The sequence below is a fragment of the Aplysia californica genome, unplaced genomic scaffold (genome assembly GCF_000002075.1).
Source record: "Aplysia californica isolate F4 #8 unplaced genomic scaffold, AplCal3.0 scaffold00461, whole genome shotgun sequence".
NCBI lineage: Eukaryota > Metazoa > Mollusca > Gastropoda > Aplysiida > Aplysiidae > Aplysia > Aplysia californica.
The window spans coordinates 87,299-107,905 of NW_004797731.1; the positions used below are offsets into that span (position 1 = coordinate 87,299).

General features: G+C 41.9%; 1 protein-coding gene across 2 annotated transcripts in view; it reads right to left on the bottom strand.

The window, feature by feature from the left end:
* Window positions 1–19,013, bottom strand: part of LOC101855280 (E3 ubiquitin-protein ligase RNF13) — a 28,224-nt gene extending 9,211 nt beyond the window's left edge. Inside the window, exons 1-6 of one of the 2 annotated variants that reach the window (XM_005105261.3) lie at window positions 18,842–19,013; window positions 7,434–7,565; window positions 6,659–6,745; window positions 3,861–3,989; window positions 3,431–3,518; window positions 2,534–2,615 (exon numbers count right to left, since the gene is read on the bottom strand). In XM_005105261.3, coding sequence (XP_005105318.1) covers window positions 2,534–2,615; window positions 3,431–3,518; window positions 3,861–3,989; window positions 6,659–6,745; window positions 7,434–7,544 — 497 coding nt within the window. In that variant the 5' untranslated portion in view covers window positions 7,545–7,565; window positions 18,842–19,013. Of the gene's footprint in view, window positions 1–2,533; window positions 2,616–3,430; window positions 3,519–3,860; window positions 3,990–6,658; window positions 6,746–7,433; window positions 7,569–18,841 lie in introns of both variants that reach the window. The other variant, XM_005105262.3, reaches the window with a different exon arrangement.
* Window positions 19,014–20,607: the final 1,594 nt, after the last annotated feature.

Sequence of the window (20,607 nt, forward strand, 5' to 3'; positions counted from 1 at the left end):
GAATGGCACTTCAGAACACCGCTTCCAAATATTCTTGATTTTAGTAAGTTTTAGTTTTAGCATAAATTTCACTGCGGGAGTTATTACGTTCCCATAGAATCATCGCACTGACAATTTTTATTTCCTTGGAATTAGAAAAATTTGCAAGTAAAAGTTTCTTTCTGATAAAGATTTTCTTTCTAAAATCGAAAGTCAATTTAATTGATCAACGCGCAGATTTTCCAGCAGTGGCAACAATCCGAAGATAGAAAGAATGAGTGAATGAAACAAAGGAGGAAATTTGCGCAAAAAAATTCGCGATCATGCCTAGCCAGATTTCGACCTATCTGCAGGTAAAAATATTGCCGATCAACCCTCAATGAATAAGATAAGATAAGATACATCTTTATTGTCCAGATCCTGGCACATTGGTTTGGTGTTTCACCGCGTGTACTCGCACACACACACACACGCACACACCCATGTACACACACGTAGGCTTACAATCACATGCATAATATAAATGAGCAGCAATATAAACAATAATAATCCTAAGCTAAATACATACTCAATGTTATTTTGATGCATGCTCTAAGGTCGTAAGTATGCAATTCAAAATGGCCGATTGTAGGAAATGCGCAATCTGGCAGGTTTCCATTAACTTTTGCCGAGAGAATTACTGCAAATATCCTAAACTTAAACATACAACAAGATGACATGAAATTTGAGTACAGATCCTTATTACGGAATTTCAGTAGCCCTACGCTACTGCACTTTTTTACGGATATTGATCTAGTTGAAAATGAGCGCAAGAACGAAACTGTCAGAGAGTATGGATTTCCATAAAAGATTGGGAGCACTGGCGCTGTGGGGGGAGGCGCTCGCATGTGATAATGTATGTGGGGAGGCGAGGGGGGTGTCTGGAGGTGCAAAAGTGAAGGTGAACAGCGTTTGTGAAATGAGACAAATATTTTTAAAGCATTTATGGACTGTCCTTTAAGGCACCTAAGCAATTAGTATTGAAAGTGGAATTGAGTGCAGACAATGGCATACCCATAGAGCACTGACGCACTGACTAATCCTGTGTGAGTTAGGTATGACAGACATTTTAACAAGCTTTCCTAAAAAATATTTAAAAATAAAAATAAATCCTGATCTGGGCCTGTGGAAAGGCCACCACATCAACTGTACAAACCATATTTCAGCATTCACAGATTTTAAAAAGCATGCAAAACAAAATTTATTTAAAGAAAAACATAATAAATGTAGCTAGGCTCACGGTAGAGCAATTAGCAACATTAGAAAAAAGCATGTACTGAGAGCGGAAGCTGGAAGGGGTGTGAGGACAAGGGATGTAGTGATGTTGAAAATCTGGCAATCACTGCATCATGGACTACATATTGATGTTTTTCAGATAGCTAAATCACAGAACCAGTTTTAAACAGTAACAAGCTATCACGAAGCATGGACATCCAACAAAGGGGTGCTATGCCGCACAGAGCTCTAATCATAAAATTAAGCTTCCAGATCTTATCCTCCAGCATCACGTCAGGCACTTCAAGTTCAAATGCATCTAAAAAAGAAGTGCTTCTTTTTCCCTTCAATATAAGCCCCCAGCAAGGTCCAGTGGGGGATCGCGCGAAGCCCCAGAAAAAATTGAACTTTAGAGCTTTCCAGGGGTTGAAAATGGCATTCTCCATTGCTACTATTCAATTTGTCATCGCACTATTGACAGTAGGCAAATCCGTGAACACTAATCTTGAAAGTACGATCACCAAGCATGTACTCTAATTTCCCTTCATTTATGTGCTTGATTGTCGAATATCCAAACCTCGGAATTGTTATTTTAAAAGTTTAGCATTAGTTTCTTGCACTGCGGCTTTATCCCGCGGCCAAAAAATCCTCATGCCGGTAGCGACCAATTCTCTAGATCTAGACAAATTTGTGAAAGTTTTGCTCTGATTCGTTTTTTCTTTCAACATTCACGATTTAGATAAATAAATGCACATATTTTCCAGCCGCAGCAAAAACCCGAAGATAGATAGAAAGTATGAATGAAAGGAAGGAGGAAGCTTACCAGATTTTAGCAGATTCGCATGTGAAAATCTATTGCCGACCATCCGGAATCTGGCAGTTTCTAACATTTTATTGCCAAGAATTACCATAAATGTTCGAAAAGTTGCGGATGCAAGTACTTATACCCTATGCTACGAAATGCAGAGAAGCTTACAGATCTACCACCTCTCTCTCTTTTCTTTAACGCATTCAGTTGATATATGCAAAATGTACGGATTTTCGTAAAAACTGGGAAGATTGAAAAACACTGCAGAATGGGTCTTTTTTATTCTTTTACTCTAGGCGCCCATCGCAAATCCAGAAAGTTTCGACCCCTTTATCAGTATAGCAGTAGAACAGGCCCAAAATCGGTAACTACCGGAAAAATCAGTAGATTTAGGCAGCTCTGTATACACAGTCTTTAACAACACACATGGGTGAAAAGGGCAGAGTGCAGTGCTCAATCCATACACGTGTCAAAACTAAAAATAGCACTCACGAGGTGGCATTGTAGACACCGGCTAGCATCTGTCCAGAATCGAGCCCAACAAATGTAGACGGAATGTGAACTTTGCTCCCATCTGGGGAAATTGAGAGAGAGAGAATATTGCAGAAATAGTGTGAGATAATGAGTGTAGGGAAAAATTATGTAAAATATGGTGTTGGGGGGGGGGGGGGGGGGATAATGAGTGTAGGGAAAAATTATGTAAAATATGGTGTTGGGGGGGTGTGAACTGAAAGACAGGGAAACTGTGAGACATGAATAATATGAGTGAGTGAATGAATATGTGCGTTTGTGTGTATATGTGTAAGAGCGGAAGGGGGGAGAGATTTTTAAATTGTTAAAACAAAATTACGTGACCACAAAAACAGTCAATCAGTAATTAGTGCATGACAAAAGTGAAACTGACAGGCAGAAAAATCAGATGAAAAAAATAAAGATGGAGGACCTACCAGTAGTGACCCCCAACCACCCAGATGAGGGGGGGGGGGAGAGGTGGTGGTGGTGGTGGGTTTGAATGTGAATAACTGAAGATAAACATAGGTAACATATCTTTAACCTGTCCATAATAGTCAGTCTTCAACATGGCAACTGTCAGTTATTTTCACGACAAGTCAGCCTCTAAACATTCCCATGGTGGTCACTTGCTACAAAAGATTTCTACCAGCCCATCCTCAAACTGAATGTGCACATTCCAACAAAGCAAGGAAACTCTAAAGATAGCTAACAATGTAGATAGGAATGAAATGGAACAATTGAATTAAGATTGTAATCCATCTGTTGACTTTGACAAGTCTTGTACACATGCCTATAACAGTCACTTTTTTATGTGACTTTGAGTGACCATTATGGAAAGGTTCTACTGCGAACAGATCTAGCCAATACAGAACTTACTGACACCACCCATGACGGGTAGATGGGATTCCTGGCGGTCGTCATGGACTATAGCAGCATCGTAGTTGTTGTTCTGTGCATTGAGTACCTGAGGAGAAGACAAAAATAAAGCAGAAAGTTGATTCCCTCATGCCCTGCACCTACCTGTCCCACAACTAACCAAGACTTGTACTCACCTATATTATGCTGTCACCAAACAGGACCCACACATGTCTGTCCATGCCAAGTCCCCAACATAGACCGTGTCAGCAAACTGCCACAAATCTCCCCAAGCAAAAAGCTGAATCCACTTAAAGCCACATTCTTACTTGGCAGAAAGTTCTATAGACGAAAAGCCACTGATCTTGAATCCATCCCTCCACCAATCTTGATCTTCCCCTATCTATCCCACCACTGACCTTGACCCACACCTATCTATGTCACCACTAACCTTGTCGGCAAACTGGCACGAATCTCCCCGAGCAATGAGCAGAATCCACTTGTAGTCACCCTTCTCTTTCGGAGCTGGGTTCAGCAACTTGGTGCAGGCTGTGTGAGGTTTGGCGTACACCACGAAACCCTGAGGACGCATGCAGGAAGACAAGCCTGTTACCTTCTGACAGGAGTCAAAGAAATGTGCGCTTTATGTTTTATTTTAGGAACCATTTTACACACTTGCAACACAATTAGGTCATGTGAGTTTGGTTTTTTTGTGCTTTTTTAGTAGTTTTTACGGCACTCTCAACTGCATAAGGTCATATGAGCGCCAACGGGTGGATGTCAACAGAAAGTCCTTACAGGGAATCAGGCTTACTGTGCTCACCTCTCTAGCTTCAACAGCACAAGGTCTGCTTCGACTATCAAGGCACCCCAAAATAGCATGGCAGGTCACAAGGGAGTGACAAACATACAAAAGAAGTAGAGGAAATGACAATAGTAAGGATTAGGAAAGAAAAAGCAGCAGTTCCCTGTTGCAGTTCAGGCACAGTTATGAGCATGACATTGAAGAGTCAGCCATTTACAATTCAAATGTGCATAAGAACATGCTATTGTCCCCCCTTCGGGAATGGCCTAAACACTTCAGTCAGTAGCACCGCCCCGAGGGGTTGGTCGAGTGCCGAAGATTAAAGGTGTTACAAGAGTAAGAGGGAAACACAAAAAAGGAGGAGAGATAAGGATGATAGATGTCTGTTTGGACAAAAATGTGTGTATGTGTAAGAGGACATCAGGATGGTCTGTCTGGACGAGCGAGGATGACGGTGAACAGGTGAGACAAGACCTTGGTTTTGTCAGCATGCCTGTCTTAGCTATGAGTAAAAAGAAAGCACATTAATACGGCAATGGACATCAACCGCAGGGGGGGGGGGGGGGAATTAAGAAAGACAGAAAGAAACAATAAAGGTTCGGAAATAAAAACAACCTGCTAGTGGCATCCTCCAACCTCCTACAAGTCTGCTGTGCGTAATGTAACAAGTGAAAGAAGTTTTATGTTTGTGAGAACGTGTACGCCTGTCTATTACCTGTATTACCTGTCCTGGGCAACAACGTCATTGCACACCGGACAGGTCCATAAGTGCTCAGTTCCCCCCAGCACGTAAGCCCGCAAGGTATCCATACTGATTTTTCCGGTGGCTGTCTGATTATGGCGACGCCTTTCCTTTCCAGATAATCACTCCTTTCTTCCTTCTCCCCTCTCTATCCCCATTTCCCGCATCCTAATGATTGCGTGGTGTTCTGCTGTCTCCTTGTCTTCTTCATCCTGCAACTTTTTCTCCAGGGTCTTCAACACTTCTCCTTTGTCAAATTTTACCTCACCATCAACCACGGCACTGCCTGCCAGCCTATCAGCCTCCTCATTGCCTTTCACTCCAGAGTGCCCAAGGACAGAATATCCACGTGATGGCTCTAAGTGATGAGTGTTGTATTGGGTTCATCCATTCACTCCGAAGAAGCCCTTTCTCAACCCTTCGCAAGATGCTCTGAGAGTCCGTGACAATGATGAAATGAGTTGTTCTTAGTCTTGTATTATGAAGCCATCCAAGCGCTCTTGTTACGGCCTCAATCTCCATTTTCATGCTGTAAGTTGTTCTTTCTATGGCCCCTGACATGCAATGAACCTTTTTGTTCCCACTGTACACCACAAAACCCCATCCACTTCTCTCACCCCTCCTGGCTGATCCATCCGTATAGATCACTGGGTCTCCTGGCTTGGAATGCTCCTCAATTAACTGTCGTATATCATTGTCGTTAATGACAGCAGCACATTCCCGTCTTTCACGACCCATAGTGATGTGAACGTTGGCCAGGCTTCTGCAATCGGGGCTCAGTTCAAACCACTCCTTTCCATAGCATATTTCATCGATGCCACAAACTTTCCTCAAGGAGTCTTCGGCTTCTGCCATCCATGAGCTGCCCCGTTTGATTCTGTTCAGGTTGTCATGCAAAGGGTGCCTCGGGTCTCCCAAAACATTCAAGTACAGCTTTGCCTGTGTCACTTTATGCCTCACTCTGATGCTGGCCAGATCAAGGATGTATCTCAAACAGACAACATGGGTGTCCTTTGTGCAACCTAGAACGGCCCTCATAGCTGCATTCTGTACTCTCTCCAACCTGTCTATCGGAGTCTTGGACAGGGAGAGGATGCCCAGCCCATAGTCTATGACTGACAGAACTACCAGCTGCATTAGGAGAAAGAGAACTCTCTGTTGAATTCCCGCTGAAGCCAAGGTCTTCACTACATTGATGCCCTTCTGAGCCCTGACAGCAACATTGTCAATATGTCCTCGGAACGAAAGTGTCCTGTCTTCTAGCAATGAAACAACAGAAAACTTGACGTGTGTTGCGTGTGAGAAGTTGCTTTGGGAACACACAAGTGCCTGTCTTTCTACAGATGAGAAGCTGAGAGTATCAATGTGTGATGCCAACACATGTATTCAAGTCAAAGCATGTCAGAGTCTAGGCGCCTGTGCACATGTTGCGAGCTTACACTCAACAAATTTTTGTGCAGACTGACACAAGTCCCCCGTAGCGCAAACCCTCTTGTGCGCCTTGATCAATCATTGTCACCCAACAGCTTCATGTGATTGACTGTGGATTTACAAGAGCTATGAACATGAATATGGGGTTCTTGTACGGCAGTCAGTCCAACAGTCGTTACTTTCTCCACTGTGGACAGAACAGCAAAACTTTTTATTTTTTATTTTTACTGTCACAAACACACATGGAGACAGACAATTTCAGACCACTCACCTCCAGACCATCCTCTGGAAAATCGCTACCAAATCCAGCCTGCATGTCAGCGAACGAGGTTATAGTCCGGTTTTGGTCTATGTCAATCTGAAAGTATGAAAAACTAACTGAGGAAAGAATCTACAAACATCCAGCTGGGGCAACATCTAAGACCATAACAAATTTTGTACATTGCCACCTGTAGCAAAGTATTTACGCACTTCATTATTTGTTTCATTTTGCAAGCTATACGTCACTTGCAACACAATAAGGTAAGTGTTTAGTTTTTAGTTTTAGTAGTTTTCACAGCGCTCCCAACTGAATATGGTCATATGAGCGCAAAGGGATGGATGTCAACAGAGATGTCTTTACAGGGAATCAGGCTTACTCTACTCACGTCTCTAGCTTCAACAGCACAAAGTCTGCTTCGACTATCAAGTCATCCCGGAAATAGAGGGTCACAAGAGTGTGACAAACATACAAAAGAAGTACAGGAAAAAATGACGATAGTAAGGATTAGGAAAGAAAAAGCAGCAGTTCCCTGTTGCAGTTCAGGCACAGTTATGAGCATGACATTGATGAATCAGCCCATTTACAATTCTAACTGAGCATTAGAACAGGTTAATGTCCCCCCTTTGGGAAAGGCCTAAAGACACTTCAGTCAGTGACACCCGGGGGTGAAGGTAAGTGTAAAAAAATCAAGTGTTACAACAAAATAAAAAAGAATGATTGATGTTTAATAGGAAAGAAGGAGCAAACCACACTAGAGCATCCGCCAACCACCCCTATAACTCACCACAGCGACGTCACCTCGGGCCAATGGCAAGTCCATCACGGCTAAGAGGACGAAAGCAGCAAACAGGACACGGTAGCCCCAGGGGTGTCCGGGGAGAGCACGAGCCAGCATGGTGGTCAATGGTCAAGCTGTCTGCTGGTCAAACAAAATAACTATGATCAGGAGAATGGATCAGGGACAGGAGACTCAAACACTTTAGTCACACAAACAGAAACTTAAAGACGGACCTGACAAAAACTGAGCTGCAGGACAACATAGAGGCAAATGGAAATAAGGGAATACTTCCTACACAATAAAACATATTTAGTTTAGTTTTAGTAGAGTTTTTACGACGCTTGCAACTGCATAAAGTCATATGAGCGCCAACGGGTGGATGTCAACAGAAAAGTCTTTACAGGGAATCACGCTTGCTCTGCTCACCTCTCTAGCTTCAACAGCACAAAGTCTGCTTTAACTATCAAGGCACCCCGGAAATAGAGAATCACAAGAGTGGGACAAAAATACAAAAGAAGTAGAGGGAAAATGACGATGATTAGGAAAGAAAAAGCAGCAGTTCCCTGTTGCAGTTCAGACACAGCTATGGGCATGACATTGATGAATCAGACCATTTACAATTCTACTGTGCATAAGAACATGTTAATGTCCCCCCTTTGGGAATGGCCTAAAGACACATAAAACATTGAAAACGTAGAACCAGACAGTGGTCAACAGTTTCATCAAATAATACATCAAAGCAGAGAACAAGGAAGATGGAGGCCTCTTTGTGGCAAAGAGTGGGGCACCGACAAGCATACATGGCCATGATGATGACAGGTGAGGAAGATGGAACCAGTCAAAGTTCTTGTTGTGGCGTCAGTGGCCTAATGGTTAAGCTCCCGACCTCTCAACTTTAAGGTCGTGGGTTCAAATCCCGCCAGAAGCCTGACATTGTATCTTTGAGAAAGGGACTTTTCACGAAATTTCCTCAGCTCACCCTGGGCGAATAGGTACGCGGCTATAAACAGTGAAAGATCTCATCAGTTTGTTAGTGTTTGCATGTGTGCAATCTACAACTTGCACTGTATACTTCCAGGGAAGCTGAGATTGTGTCTGAGTGTTATTGGGTCTGCTAGATGTAACGCACACAGAGCATGCTGTAAAGCGTGAATATGCACTATACAATGGCAATTATTATTTATTGAAACTAGTCTGTGTTTGTCTGAACTCTTCCTCAAAAAAAGAAAACCAAAAAAACACAAAAAAAACCTGAAATAATGACCGACAGCAGTCTAGGCTTAAATGCATACACAAGCACCTCCTCTCAAATGCACACCTTTGTCATCTGACAGGTGTTTTTTACTAAATAACTGTGATGTACAAAGACATGATCATTTCCTTAAACCGCACGCTTTGATCTGCAAAACGTGCGACAGGTTAAGCTCAACAAAGGGAAATTTTTGCAACAATCAACACAGCTTGCATCAGACAACCAGATATTTGGCCATACTGCGCCTCACACAGAACAAAGATTATAAGGGTGATGAAAAGCGTTTTCACATCTAACTGTCCACTGAAGACTAGGACTGGACGTGCTATATGTGGTTCTTTTTTTTTGGGGGGGGGGGCTTGATGGGCGAATTTCCACTTTTTCCCACCACTCATCCATCAACGCCTTTGTAAATGTAACCGTGATTGAGGAATCCTTTACCAAAAAAAGTCACATTCTGTCACATTATTGTGTCACCACCTGGTGGAATCAGGCGCTCGTCAATTGTGAGGCATATATGGAGATATTTGAATCAACTTAAAGTCTGTCAATTTCCCTCGCTTTCGATGAAAAAATATCCATTTAACTTGGATACAAGTCAAGATATTGGTGATTGAAGGAGGAGGGGGTCGCTGGGTTTCAGGGGTAAAATTAGCGATAAAAAAGGACACCAAAGTTTAGATATTTCCTTAGCTTGAGAGTCCATGGAAGCTGAAAATGTACATTTTAAAAATTATTTTAACCAAAGTTTTTCACTACAATTCACACAGAAATGTGTTCTATAAAGTCAAGGGCTTGGTAGGTGTTGAGCCAAAAAAACAAATATTTGATAAAAATTCCCAAAACCTGGGTAAAAACGCCAGTTACTTGACTTTCACTATTTTGACGAGTGCCTGATTACTGATTTCATCACGATGCCTCACATATTATATTGACTTACAAAAGGCTCCAGCTGCAGAAAATAACACAAAGTGCATACAGATATGCAGTATTGAGACACACCCATGCATACAGAATTGAACTCTTTTTTGTGACAACTGTTAAAACCCTTCACAAGCTAGTAGATGTCTGCTTTTCCAAAACAAATAATAATCACATCTGCTATGTCGACAGAAAAAAAGATCTCTATTGAACTCGAGGCGAGTGTTGTCAAGGCCCGAGCTGGTACAAAACATGTCCACTTTTGGACATGTCACTTCGTTTGTCGATTAGTCTATTTACTTTTATATATGTTAAGAGAAAGGGACATTTGAAAAGTTGCAAAACATGTCTTTATTGTATAAGTAGAGGTTTTACAGCGCTCGCAACTGCATAAGGTCATATGTCATGAGCGCCAGAAGATTAGAGGTGTTACAAGAGAGTAACAAACATAAAAAAGAATGAGGGGAGATAAGAACGATAGATGTTTGATAGGAAAGAAGAAGCAAACCACACCAGAGCATCCACCAACCACCCATTAAAACATGTCTACAATACTACATGATATACAAACCTGCAAAGCCTTGAGCATTTTAAAAGATAAAGAAAGGGGGACAAAAAGAGGAGCATCAAATGGCCACAAGTCACAGTATTGAGTATTTTCAGAGTCCAGTGTTGGGAATACGTCACACGACCACAATAGACTTCAACAACGTTCGCACAGCAGATAATGCGTTTATACTGACACACACACAATTCAGAGACGGTACATGCGTAACCCCCGAGCAGCTGGTTCTAATCTAATCTCAGTGAGATAATCTGAGGCATAATCTTGACCCACGCACTCTATGGCCCAGTGTATAAACAAAGAGTTTTATCCTCACCATTCAAACCTGATAAATAACATTACTTCACACGTGAGGGGACAGGGAGAGAAAACCCAAAGTTATCACTTGTGATTGACAGGCAGCTGCTGGCAAGCTAACAACTCTCATGTAATATACAATGATGTGAACTACAAGCGTGCCAAATAATACACTTCTTTCTACCTGATAACAAATTAAATCTGTTATAATAGATATGTTGACCTTTTATTTAATTTTAACTACAAACAGAGCTATGTAGGAAAGACAAAAGTACTGGAGCAACTGTACATAATATTTTTATCTATAAATTCACAATTATCTCGTGTTTGTTACCAACTGAAAATGTCAGCAGTCGCCCGACTGTGACTTTACCCAACCCAAAACAACCTCACTGTAGAATGAAAATGACCAAGTCTCTCTCTCTCTCTCTCTCACACACACACACACACACACACACACACACACACACACACACACACACACACACACACACACACACACGGTTCCAGTAAGATATTGCAGCAGATGAAAAGAGATGGTGGGTAGAGTGGGGAGGATAAAAGGTTGGTACCTTTAGCCAATGTTACATTTAGTTATGTTAACCTCCTGACTGACATTTCGAAGCATTTTTGTCCAAACAAATAAAGTAAACCAGTGAAGCCTTTGACATTCATTCAAACACAATAACAAATTACTGAGTAGACCCACTTACCAAACATGAAGTAGACTCAAACAGCGAAACTTAAAACAGTATTTAAACAAATGGGTCGACAATTGGCAGAGCAGGAAGAGCAATCTCCAAACTACAATTGCCACTCAATTTGATGATGTATATATGTTACAGTAAGAATACGTACCTAGTGAATACGCGTAATCACTGAATATTTTAGGGAATACACGTAATCCCCGTTTCACTCGGGGGTTTCACGTAATCACTGAAATTTCTAGTGATTACGCGAAATCCCTAAAATTAGACCTATCATTTTACGTGTTTTTACTACTGAGCATTCAGTGAATTCACGTAATAGCCCCGCCACTGTACAGGGATTACACGCATTTTCACTGAAATATTAAGTGATTACGCGTATTAACTAGATTGATCTACGTGTTCTTACTGTAAGACAGATATGCCAGCTGGCAAACAAGGAGACAATGTTTGTGTGCCAGTTCCACTTGTTGATCGAGGAAGAGGCGATCCTAGAAATATCCTTGGTGTCATAATTGACAGACAAGAAGATAGCCGTAAAAGCTGGTTTGTATTCCAGAAATCAGTTCGATCTGTGCCCTGGGCGTCTTCTGAACACTGATGACATAAACACCGAAAAAATAGTTTCACTGCGTTCGGCGGTGATTTTTCAATTCTCTCCAGGTGGACAAGGTTTCACAAGATACAACTGTACTGGTGCCAAAAAGTGTAGTTCAAGGCGATGTAAATGCCGTAAAGCAGGTCTTCAGTGTAACTCACACTGTCATGGCAGCCTCAATTGTTGTAACAAGTGACAACGTCGATGGATTTTTGTCTTAAGTTTTTAACTGAAAACTGAAACAACAACAACAACAATGGTGTCTGCCATTTTAAAAAATTCAATGCTTTGTTTTTAGATTATGGAGCAGGTGTGTGTATGTGTGAGTGAGTGTTCGTGTTGTGAGTGTGTGTGTGTGTTGTGTTGTGTGTGTGTGTGTGTGTGTGTTGTGTGTGTGTTTGAGAGAGAGAGAGAGAGAGAGAGAGAGAGAGAGAGAGAGAGAGAGAGAGAGAGAGAGAGAGAGAGAGAGAGAGGGGAGGGAGAAAGAGAGAGAGAGAGAGAGAGAGAAAGAGAGAGAGAGAGAAAGAGAGAGAGAGAGAGAGAGAGAGAGAGAGAGAGAGAGAGAGAGAGAGAGAGAGAGAGAGAGAATCTTTTACCGAACTGACTATTTAAGCAATAAAATTTTGCATGTGCCTGATCATATTTTGGAATTTTTAAATGCTTAGTTTTTAGATTCTGGAGCATGTGTGTTTGTCTGTGTGTGTGTGTGTGAGAGAGAGAGAGAGAGTGAGAGAGAGAGAGAGAGAGAGAGAGAGAGAGAGAGAGAGAGAGAGAGAGAGAGAGAGAGAGAGAGAGAGAGAGAGAGAGAGAGAGAGAGAGAGAGAGAGAGTATCTGTTACCGAACTGACTATTAAAGGAATAAAATTTTACAAAACTTTATTTTACTACACATGTCTGATCAGGGATTACGCGTAATTACTGTGGCCATTTTTCAGGGATTTCACGTAATTCCTGATTATTTCAGTGATTACGTGAAATCTCCGAGTGAAACAGAGATTACGCGTTTTCACTGAAATATTCAGTGATTACGCGTATTCACTAGGTACGCGTTCTTACTGTAACATATATACAGTCGAAGTTGTTTTTAGATGGCCATCCATAGATGGGGAGAAAAATAATCATCTTATAAAGTTAGCCATCTTTGGCAGGACAGATCAAACGGAAGAAAACAAACAATTCCCTTTTTAGAGGTACCAACTGGAGTTAGGACAGCCAAATAGCTGTAAAAGATGAAACTGACAGGTCAACTTGAGTAAACAATGTCTATATCAATTGACGATGCATCAATTGACACAGAGCTACTCTGATTGACACCACCTCTTATACCCAGACTCAGTGCTATAGACTGGAGGGCTGACCATGTGCAATGACTGCCATGAGATACAGTAAACACCATTAAGAGGTGGTTCAGAGATGTCACGTTCATGGGCACACAAGTAAGTTGTATCGTAAGCCTAGATCTAGTAGAAAAAGAGACCAAAAAGACCACAAAAGACTTGAAAGCTTGTACTTTTGTTAGTAAATGGGTAGGTCTACACATGCATACATGACTTCACTTTACAGTTCACAGCATGTCACCCAGACATGTAAGATTTAATTTACTGGACAGACGAGAAGGAAACACATGAAGCTACAGCGAACACCTTGCACACCTCAGACTCTTGGGTTTCCCTCACCAGTAACTGTTGACTAGATCTCGCCGTGTTTGTTTGTTGGGTTTTTTAAAAATTAATTTGTACTATCTTTTAATACTTTTATAAAAACAATCACAGCAAATCTCGTTCCATAAATTTACCTTCTCCTGAAAGTTGTACACACACATACACACACACACACAAGCACACGCCACCACAAACACACACAGCCCAAGCAGTCGGCGATGAAACCTAGTGACGAAGCCCATCGCTTCCTAAGCAGGCCCGCCACGGTGAGATCTAGTCAACTGGCGAGGGAAGCCCCACGGCGGAAATATGTCATCTATATTTGGGCCAATCGCAGAGGTGTGCAAGGTGCTCACTGTAGCTTCATATGAAGGAAATCATTATCAATACCATACCATGTGAGTCGTTTACGTTTATCATTTCTTCAGTTTGAAGTTAAAGTAAACACCAACAGATCTAGATCTAAGTCCTCAGTCTTATTTCATTAAATCTAAATCTAACCACAGTACAAAACAACAGACAAGAGTACAGCAATCACCATGCCTGTATTAATTTACATAATTACTGTCATAATTAAGCAAAGTAGATATAGACCTAGCTTGCCGGCGATTGTTAAAATTTCCACGTTTAATTCCGATGTGCGTTTTTCAGGGTTATGGTCAGGGTCAGGGTTAGGGTTAAGGTTAGGCACCAAAGCAAAACATGCCTGAGGCTATGAAAAATGCACATCAAAATTAAATGTGGGAATCTTAACAATCGCCAGCTTGCCTTACAGTATAGTCGAACCTGCCTTAACGGTTAAGTACGGAAACCTGTATAAAACGGAAGGAAGTGATTATTCACACCGGGTGTGCGCATAAGAATAAATTTTATTCACACCGGAAGTGCGCATAAGAATTAATATTATTCACACTGGGTGTGTGAATAAGAAAACATTCTATTCGCAGAGGGTCGAGCCTACGTTGATTTTAGACCTCGTTTGTCACACCCGGGTATCCCACCTTTTGGGAAAGGCTTTAAATGTTAAAACAACTGTACACTACTTTTGTTTCAGTTTTAGGGTTAAAACTTAAAGCATGCACTCATCTCTCTCTCTCTCTCTCAAGGCGCAATGAAAACAAACCAAAAAAATTTTTTAAAGAGACATTTGAGTCAATATCATTGACACAATACAACTTGAATTCCAATTTGAGTGGGGGTTTTCGTATCGCTTAGATCTATCCCTACCAAAGATAGCACAACAAGATTGTTCACCCGAAAAGTGTTCGCAGAAGTCCACGCACTGGTTCAGATGGCGCTGGAGTCTTTGTTTTGAAACTCTCTTTCATTTCTCCAAAACAAGAATAGGATTAAGCACAGTCTGTTAATTTCACTTTTATTGTTTTTCACACAAGTAGGGTAACGAAGAGGGCGTCAACAAATTTTGAGGACACTTTTCTAATTGGTTCAAAGAGAGTCCTGAGTGAACTATCTTGTTATACATGATCTTTGTCCCTATGCGATGAGGGGAAAAAATGAGGAAATGCTAGGCCCAATTAATTTCCATCCTTCTTTTGAAACGCCCTGTGCCAATAATATTTTGTAGTATTCACACACTCTGTGCAAATATAATTTCATAGTATTCACACACCCTGTGCAAGTAACATAGTATTCACACAGCATTCACACACCCTGTGCGAATAAAATTTCATTGCATTCACACACCCTGTGCGAGTAACATAGTATTCACACAGCATTCACACACCCTGTGCGAATAAAATTTCTTAGTATTCACACACTCTGTGCAAATAAAATTTCATAGTACTCGCACACCCTGTGCGAATACATTTCCATAGTGTATTCACACACCCTGTGCGAATAACTACAACCAAAACGGAAACCTGTCTTAACAGAATCTCCAGGCCCCCCCCCCCCCCCCCCCCCCCCTTATTATTATGGAAGTGGCTATCCTCACCCAGGGTGAGAATAAAAATACGATCGACCTCTCACCCCGGGTGAGACTTGCCAGCGTTGGCTATTCTCACCCGGTGTGAAACAGGACCTGTTTTTCCTCATTTCGGAATACTGTCTATCGATGTGGGTGATCAAATTGATAAAAGCCAAGAAAAAATGATGTTATTGCACAAAAGTAAGATAATTTGATCGTCTACAAAGATGCTATGGCAATTTCACTTTTCGAATCGAGCCGAACTTGGCGGGTTGCCATTTTGTTTTGCCCGGAAGTTCTCGCAAGATCTACTCCTCCCCTCTCTCTGTCTTTTTCTGAATACGGTCTATCGGTGTGGACGTTCAAATTGACCAAAACAAAGTTAAAAATGATGTTAAAACACAAAAGTAAATTAATTTAGTTGTCTACAAAGAAGCTAATGCTATTTAACTTTTCGAATCGAGCTGAACTACGCGGGTCGCCATTTTGTTTTGCAAGGAAGTTCTCGCGCTAGGCGTACTCCTCTCTCTCCACTGCCTACAGACAAAATTACACGCTTTTAGGCTAACAGTAGTAATTGAACGTTTGTTCATGGCACAGAATTCTACAATTCTGTTATCACAGTGTAGAATTCTGTGGTTCAGGGCGAACACTACACTGGTTGGCCAAGGCTATAACACGGTGAACGCACACCAGGTGAGAATAGCCAAAAGACTTGCCTGCGTTATTCTCACCCCAGGTGAGAATAGAGGTGGCTTAATATCATACCTCTTTAATTACCTGTATAAAACAGAAACCTGTCCAACGCAGAAACGGAAAGAAAAATCCGCTCCCTTCCGAGGGTTTCACCTGTCTCAGACGGAAAAAAATGCTTTCCCCCCTCGGCTCTGATTTGAAACAGAACTCACAAGTTTGGTTCCGGCGGCTCTAAACTTATTATAATCGCCATGGCCATGCCGCTGGGCGAGGAAGGGCAGTAGGTGTGCAATTTGGGGGTAGATGTTACCCTAGGCTTTCTGAGCATCTGATACGTCACATAGCCCAGATTCCAGATGTTACCCCATCATGTCAGTCCTGAGCGATGCACAGATGGTCAGGGTGGTGTGGGTGTGAAATCTCACGACTGTCCGTGAGAGTGCTCGAGAAGCGAGCCACTACGGAAACTTTCCTGGGTAGCCAGAAGCCAGAGGTGTGAAATTAGATTGACCGATGCCTGCTGCCCTGATCGTACAGTGAGCAGAGAAAAAAGTTCCCCGAATCATTGTTACATGATGGACAGTGAGGAGGGGTGGCATTAGTTGACTGTGCTTGTTACACCGATGGGAGGGACTAAAAGGCTCTCTACGGGTGGAAGCAAAGGAGATGTTCAAACGTTTCTGTTTTTAATAGATCAAACAGTGGTCCTATGAAAGGCAAGCACTGGTGGTAATATGATGATAGTAAGACTGACGCAGGTCATTAATTATGTCATTATCATTGTGTACATTAGCCTTAGGCTACCGCCTTAGAAAGGCTATCAGAAGGATAGCAACTGAGAGGTGTGAAGTTTTGACTACAGCACGGCTTGCCAATAGGACAAGGCAAGCGATCCTAGATCGAAGTGACTATTGTCCAGCATGACATTACTTCCGACTTCCTGTGACTCATGACTCCGGCTTCCTGTCCTGCCTCACTCGTGACTCGCCTCAGGCTGGGTAGAGACCGGGATCACTTTGGGCAAAATGGCGTTTTGTGCAGGAGCCAAGTTTTTATCTTATGATGAATTTGAGGCCGGCCTGAAAGGGAGTGTATACAGACCCGGTAACCAGGAATAAAGTCACAAAGTATACAGACCCGGTAGGGGAACTCTTGTGATTTCGGAAAGTTTCAGCACCCTCTTGGCTCAGGGTAGAAATAGGTTCTTCTAGACCTATGGCCTAGGTCTAGATTCTAGATCTAGACAGACAGATATAAATCATTGATCTAGTTTCGAGGCTAGCCTAGATCTAGATCTAAAACTAAAGGAAGAGGCTAGCCGTACTTAATAACGGCTAGACTGGCAGTCTAGCCGTACTTATTCTTAATATGATGGCTAGTCTGACCATTTACAAAAAATAGGCCTACTGAATTGTAAATATATACATTTTTAGTGTGCATTGTAAATATATACATTTTTAGTGTGCAGTACCTAAAGCATTTGTATTTTCAGATGAAACCAGGTGCCTTAATGACAGTGTATGTATTTTAAAACCTCCTGTTTTCTAATAATAATAGGGCCTAAGATAAGTACGGCTGGACTGGCAGTCTAGCCGTGTACGGCTAGACAAGAAGTCTAGCCGTACTTAAGTACTTAAGGACGGCTAGACTGTCAGGCTAGCCGTACTTAATATTGATGGCTGTATTGTAAATGAAATTTTTAGTTTGCAATGCCAAAAGTATTTGTATTTCAGACAAAACCAAAAGGTGCCTTACTGACTTGCATGTATTTGAACCTGAATAATTACTAGATCTAGGTCTAATGAGACACCTGTGTACTTAACAGGCTTGAGTCGATTGGGCCAAACCTAGATCTAAGTACGGCTAGACTGCCAGTCTAGCCGTACTTAAGTACGGCTAGACTCTCAGTCTAACCGTACTTAAGTACGGCTAGCCACTTTGAAAACTAAATGGATGTCTTTTCGATGAAAGATCGTTTTTTCCCCTGTTTTGGAGTTGGAGGAATCACAATTTGAAGAAAAGAACAATGTCATAATTTCAATCGAGCAGTCACCCTCTCTCTCTCTCTCTCTGTGTATCGCTCGTATTCTTTTTTTCTTTGTTTGTCTCTGTCTTGCGTTCCCTCCTGCCAACTGGCGGGCATGTCAAGTCATACATTTTGCTAGCACTTCCCCCTGCTCTCTCTCTCTAACTCACTCACACACACACACACTACCAGGTCTGGGCGCTGAAACTTTCCGAAATCACAAAAAAATTCCCCTACCGGGTCTGTATACTTCGTGACTTTGTTCCCGGTTACTGGGTCTGTATGTATACACTTCCGGCCTGAAAAGTTATAGATCTAGCGCTTCTAATAAATGTTTATTTGTCAAGAGGTCACCAGAAGCAATTAAAGATGGCTCGTTAGCGTGTGTCAGGGTCGGATGGGCGGCCTGCACACGAGTGGCTGTGTGTGCATGTCGGGGAAAGGGGGGGGGGCACTATCGGTCCGGGCGTTGAACGTCACATACGTGTCAGTCTTCCCCCGGCAACTGATCATTAAGTAATAAAAAGCTAGAATCTAGTCTTGACGTAGATCTACGTAATGAATTGTGCGCTGGTCTATGGAATCAAAAGTTGTTGTATGCTCGGCTCTACACAGCAACACAACTTTTATAACACAGTGACTGTGACAGTAGCCAACAAGAAGTAAGGCTCCAAGAAGTCAAGTCAAGTCAAAAGTCAACAACGATAAGAAAGCTTTGTTGACGACATAAAATGGCCAATCTCATTACAAAATCTTGTACAAACCTCAATTAAACAAAAACTCTACTTTCTCACTGTCTTTGGGTTCATCGTACTGCTAGTAAAACGTGAATATCGAACAAGAACCTCTCTACACCCTTGTAACATTCGCAGGCACTTCCCAATTCCTGTCACAATAACAAAACAATCATGGCTACTTTCGGAGGTTGCCAGTTTTGATAGACGGCTACGTCACTTTTTTTTACCGGGGAAGAGGCATGGCAAGAAAGTTTACATATAGTGTAAAATGATATTATAGCCTGACACTCATAATTTCTACATATATTTGTTTTACAATTTTGGTTCAATGAATAAAGCATGTACAGTTTATAGAAATGATTCAACCACAACATATATTGCCTCAAGCAAGAATAAAACAGGACATCCAACCTGGCATTCTATAGGGGATGCAACTCCTTCGTCACCTGACCAATCCTTCCAAATCCCGCAGTTCTAAATAATAATGTAAACACATAGCCTAGATCTAGAATAGATTCTAAACACGAGGAATAATAATATTGATATATGCCCAATCTGACAAGGCCTACGATGCAGGCGTCGCCAAGAGGTTGAATTGACACCCCCACCCCCTCCCCCTATTTAAAGGAGAAAACTTTTTTAATTTAGAAATTACTTTCACCATCACTAATTAATTTGTTCACTTACTCACTGAGCGGGGCTTATTTCATTTATTTTGACGCTTCATCCAATATCAATAGGACAGGGTTCAGGTTCACCAAGTAGGCTAGGCTAAAGCACCCTTGGCCTCCAGCTCTTTCATTCTCTGAGCGACTAGCCTTGAGCCCAATCGAAACTGTCTCAGACGGCCACCTACAATTAGAAATTGCGGAGAAGAAAAGTGGCCATATAAAGACAGGTGTATTTTTCACACACTGTCGTTATAAAGTTGTGTTGTTTTTTTAACACGCAAGGGAATAAATGGGGTGGCCGTTTTACAGACAGAGGTGATTTTAGAGCAGGTTCGATTGAATTAAATGAATTCGAAAAATAAGTAGGCCCGGGCCTACTGGAGCAACAAATCTCGTTACTAATCAGGAAGGCAACGTCTTAATTAGTATGCATCTGTGAAAAATGACTGCAACTAATGATCCATATATAACGGGAATGTAAAAAGCGGAGAGGTGGGGGGAGCGACTAACGTGGCCGAAGAGACAGTCCTTGCACTGCATAGAGTAAGTCCATGTTATGTAGTAGTGAGCACACTCTACCTCCTGCGGCCTGCGATAAATCAAAGTGCTGTTTGGAATTAAGCGTACCGGTAGCCTGCATCTTTATTTTTTCTTCTATAGCGCTGGCCTACTCCGGCGATAGGGCGGCAGCCTTGCATGCGGTCAGATCTAGACGGTCAGATTGTATAGGGTCAGATCAAGGAGATTAAATAAAAGTAAGTTCTAAACTCCTTGGGTCAGATACATAATAAATCTGGGTCCATAGCATAATATGTGGCCGGGTATAATTGTCTAGGCTGCCAGCGGTTCGCGATACGGTAGCCTCAAATAGGACCTTTATTACTGTATTTTAACCTCCTTGGGTAGCCTACATTTCCTGCTATAATCGGCCTCACTCATAATTAAATAGTCACGATGTAGACGCTTATTCTGAGAAATAAAATCATTAGCCGTGCCAAATCCTCTTTTATCTTTCTTTTTTTGTGTAAATTGGCTTGTCCTTATGGTTGGTTCGAACGGTTTATATCGTAGCCACTGTACGTCATGTAGGCATACACACGTTGCGTCCGTCTTTAGACAATA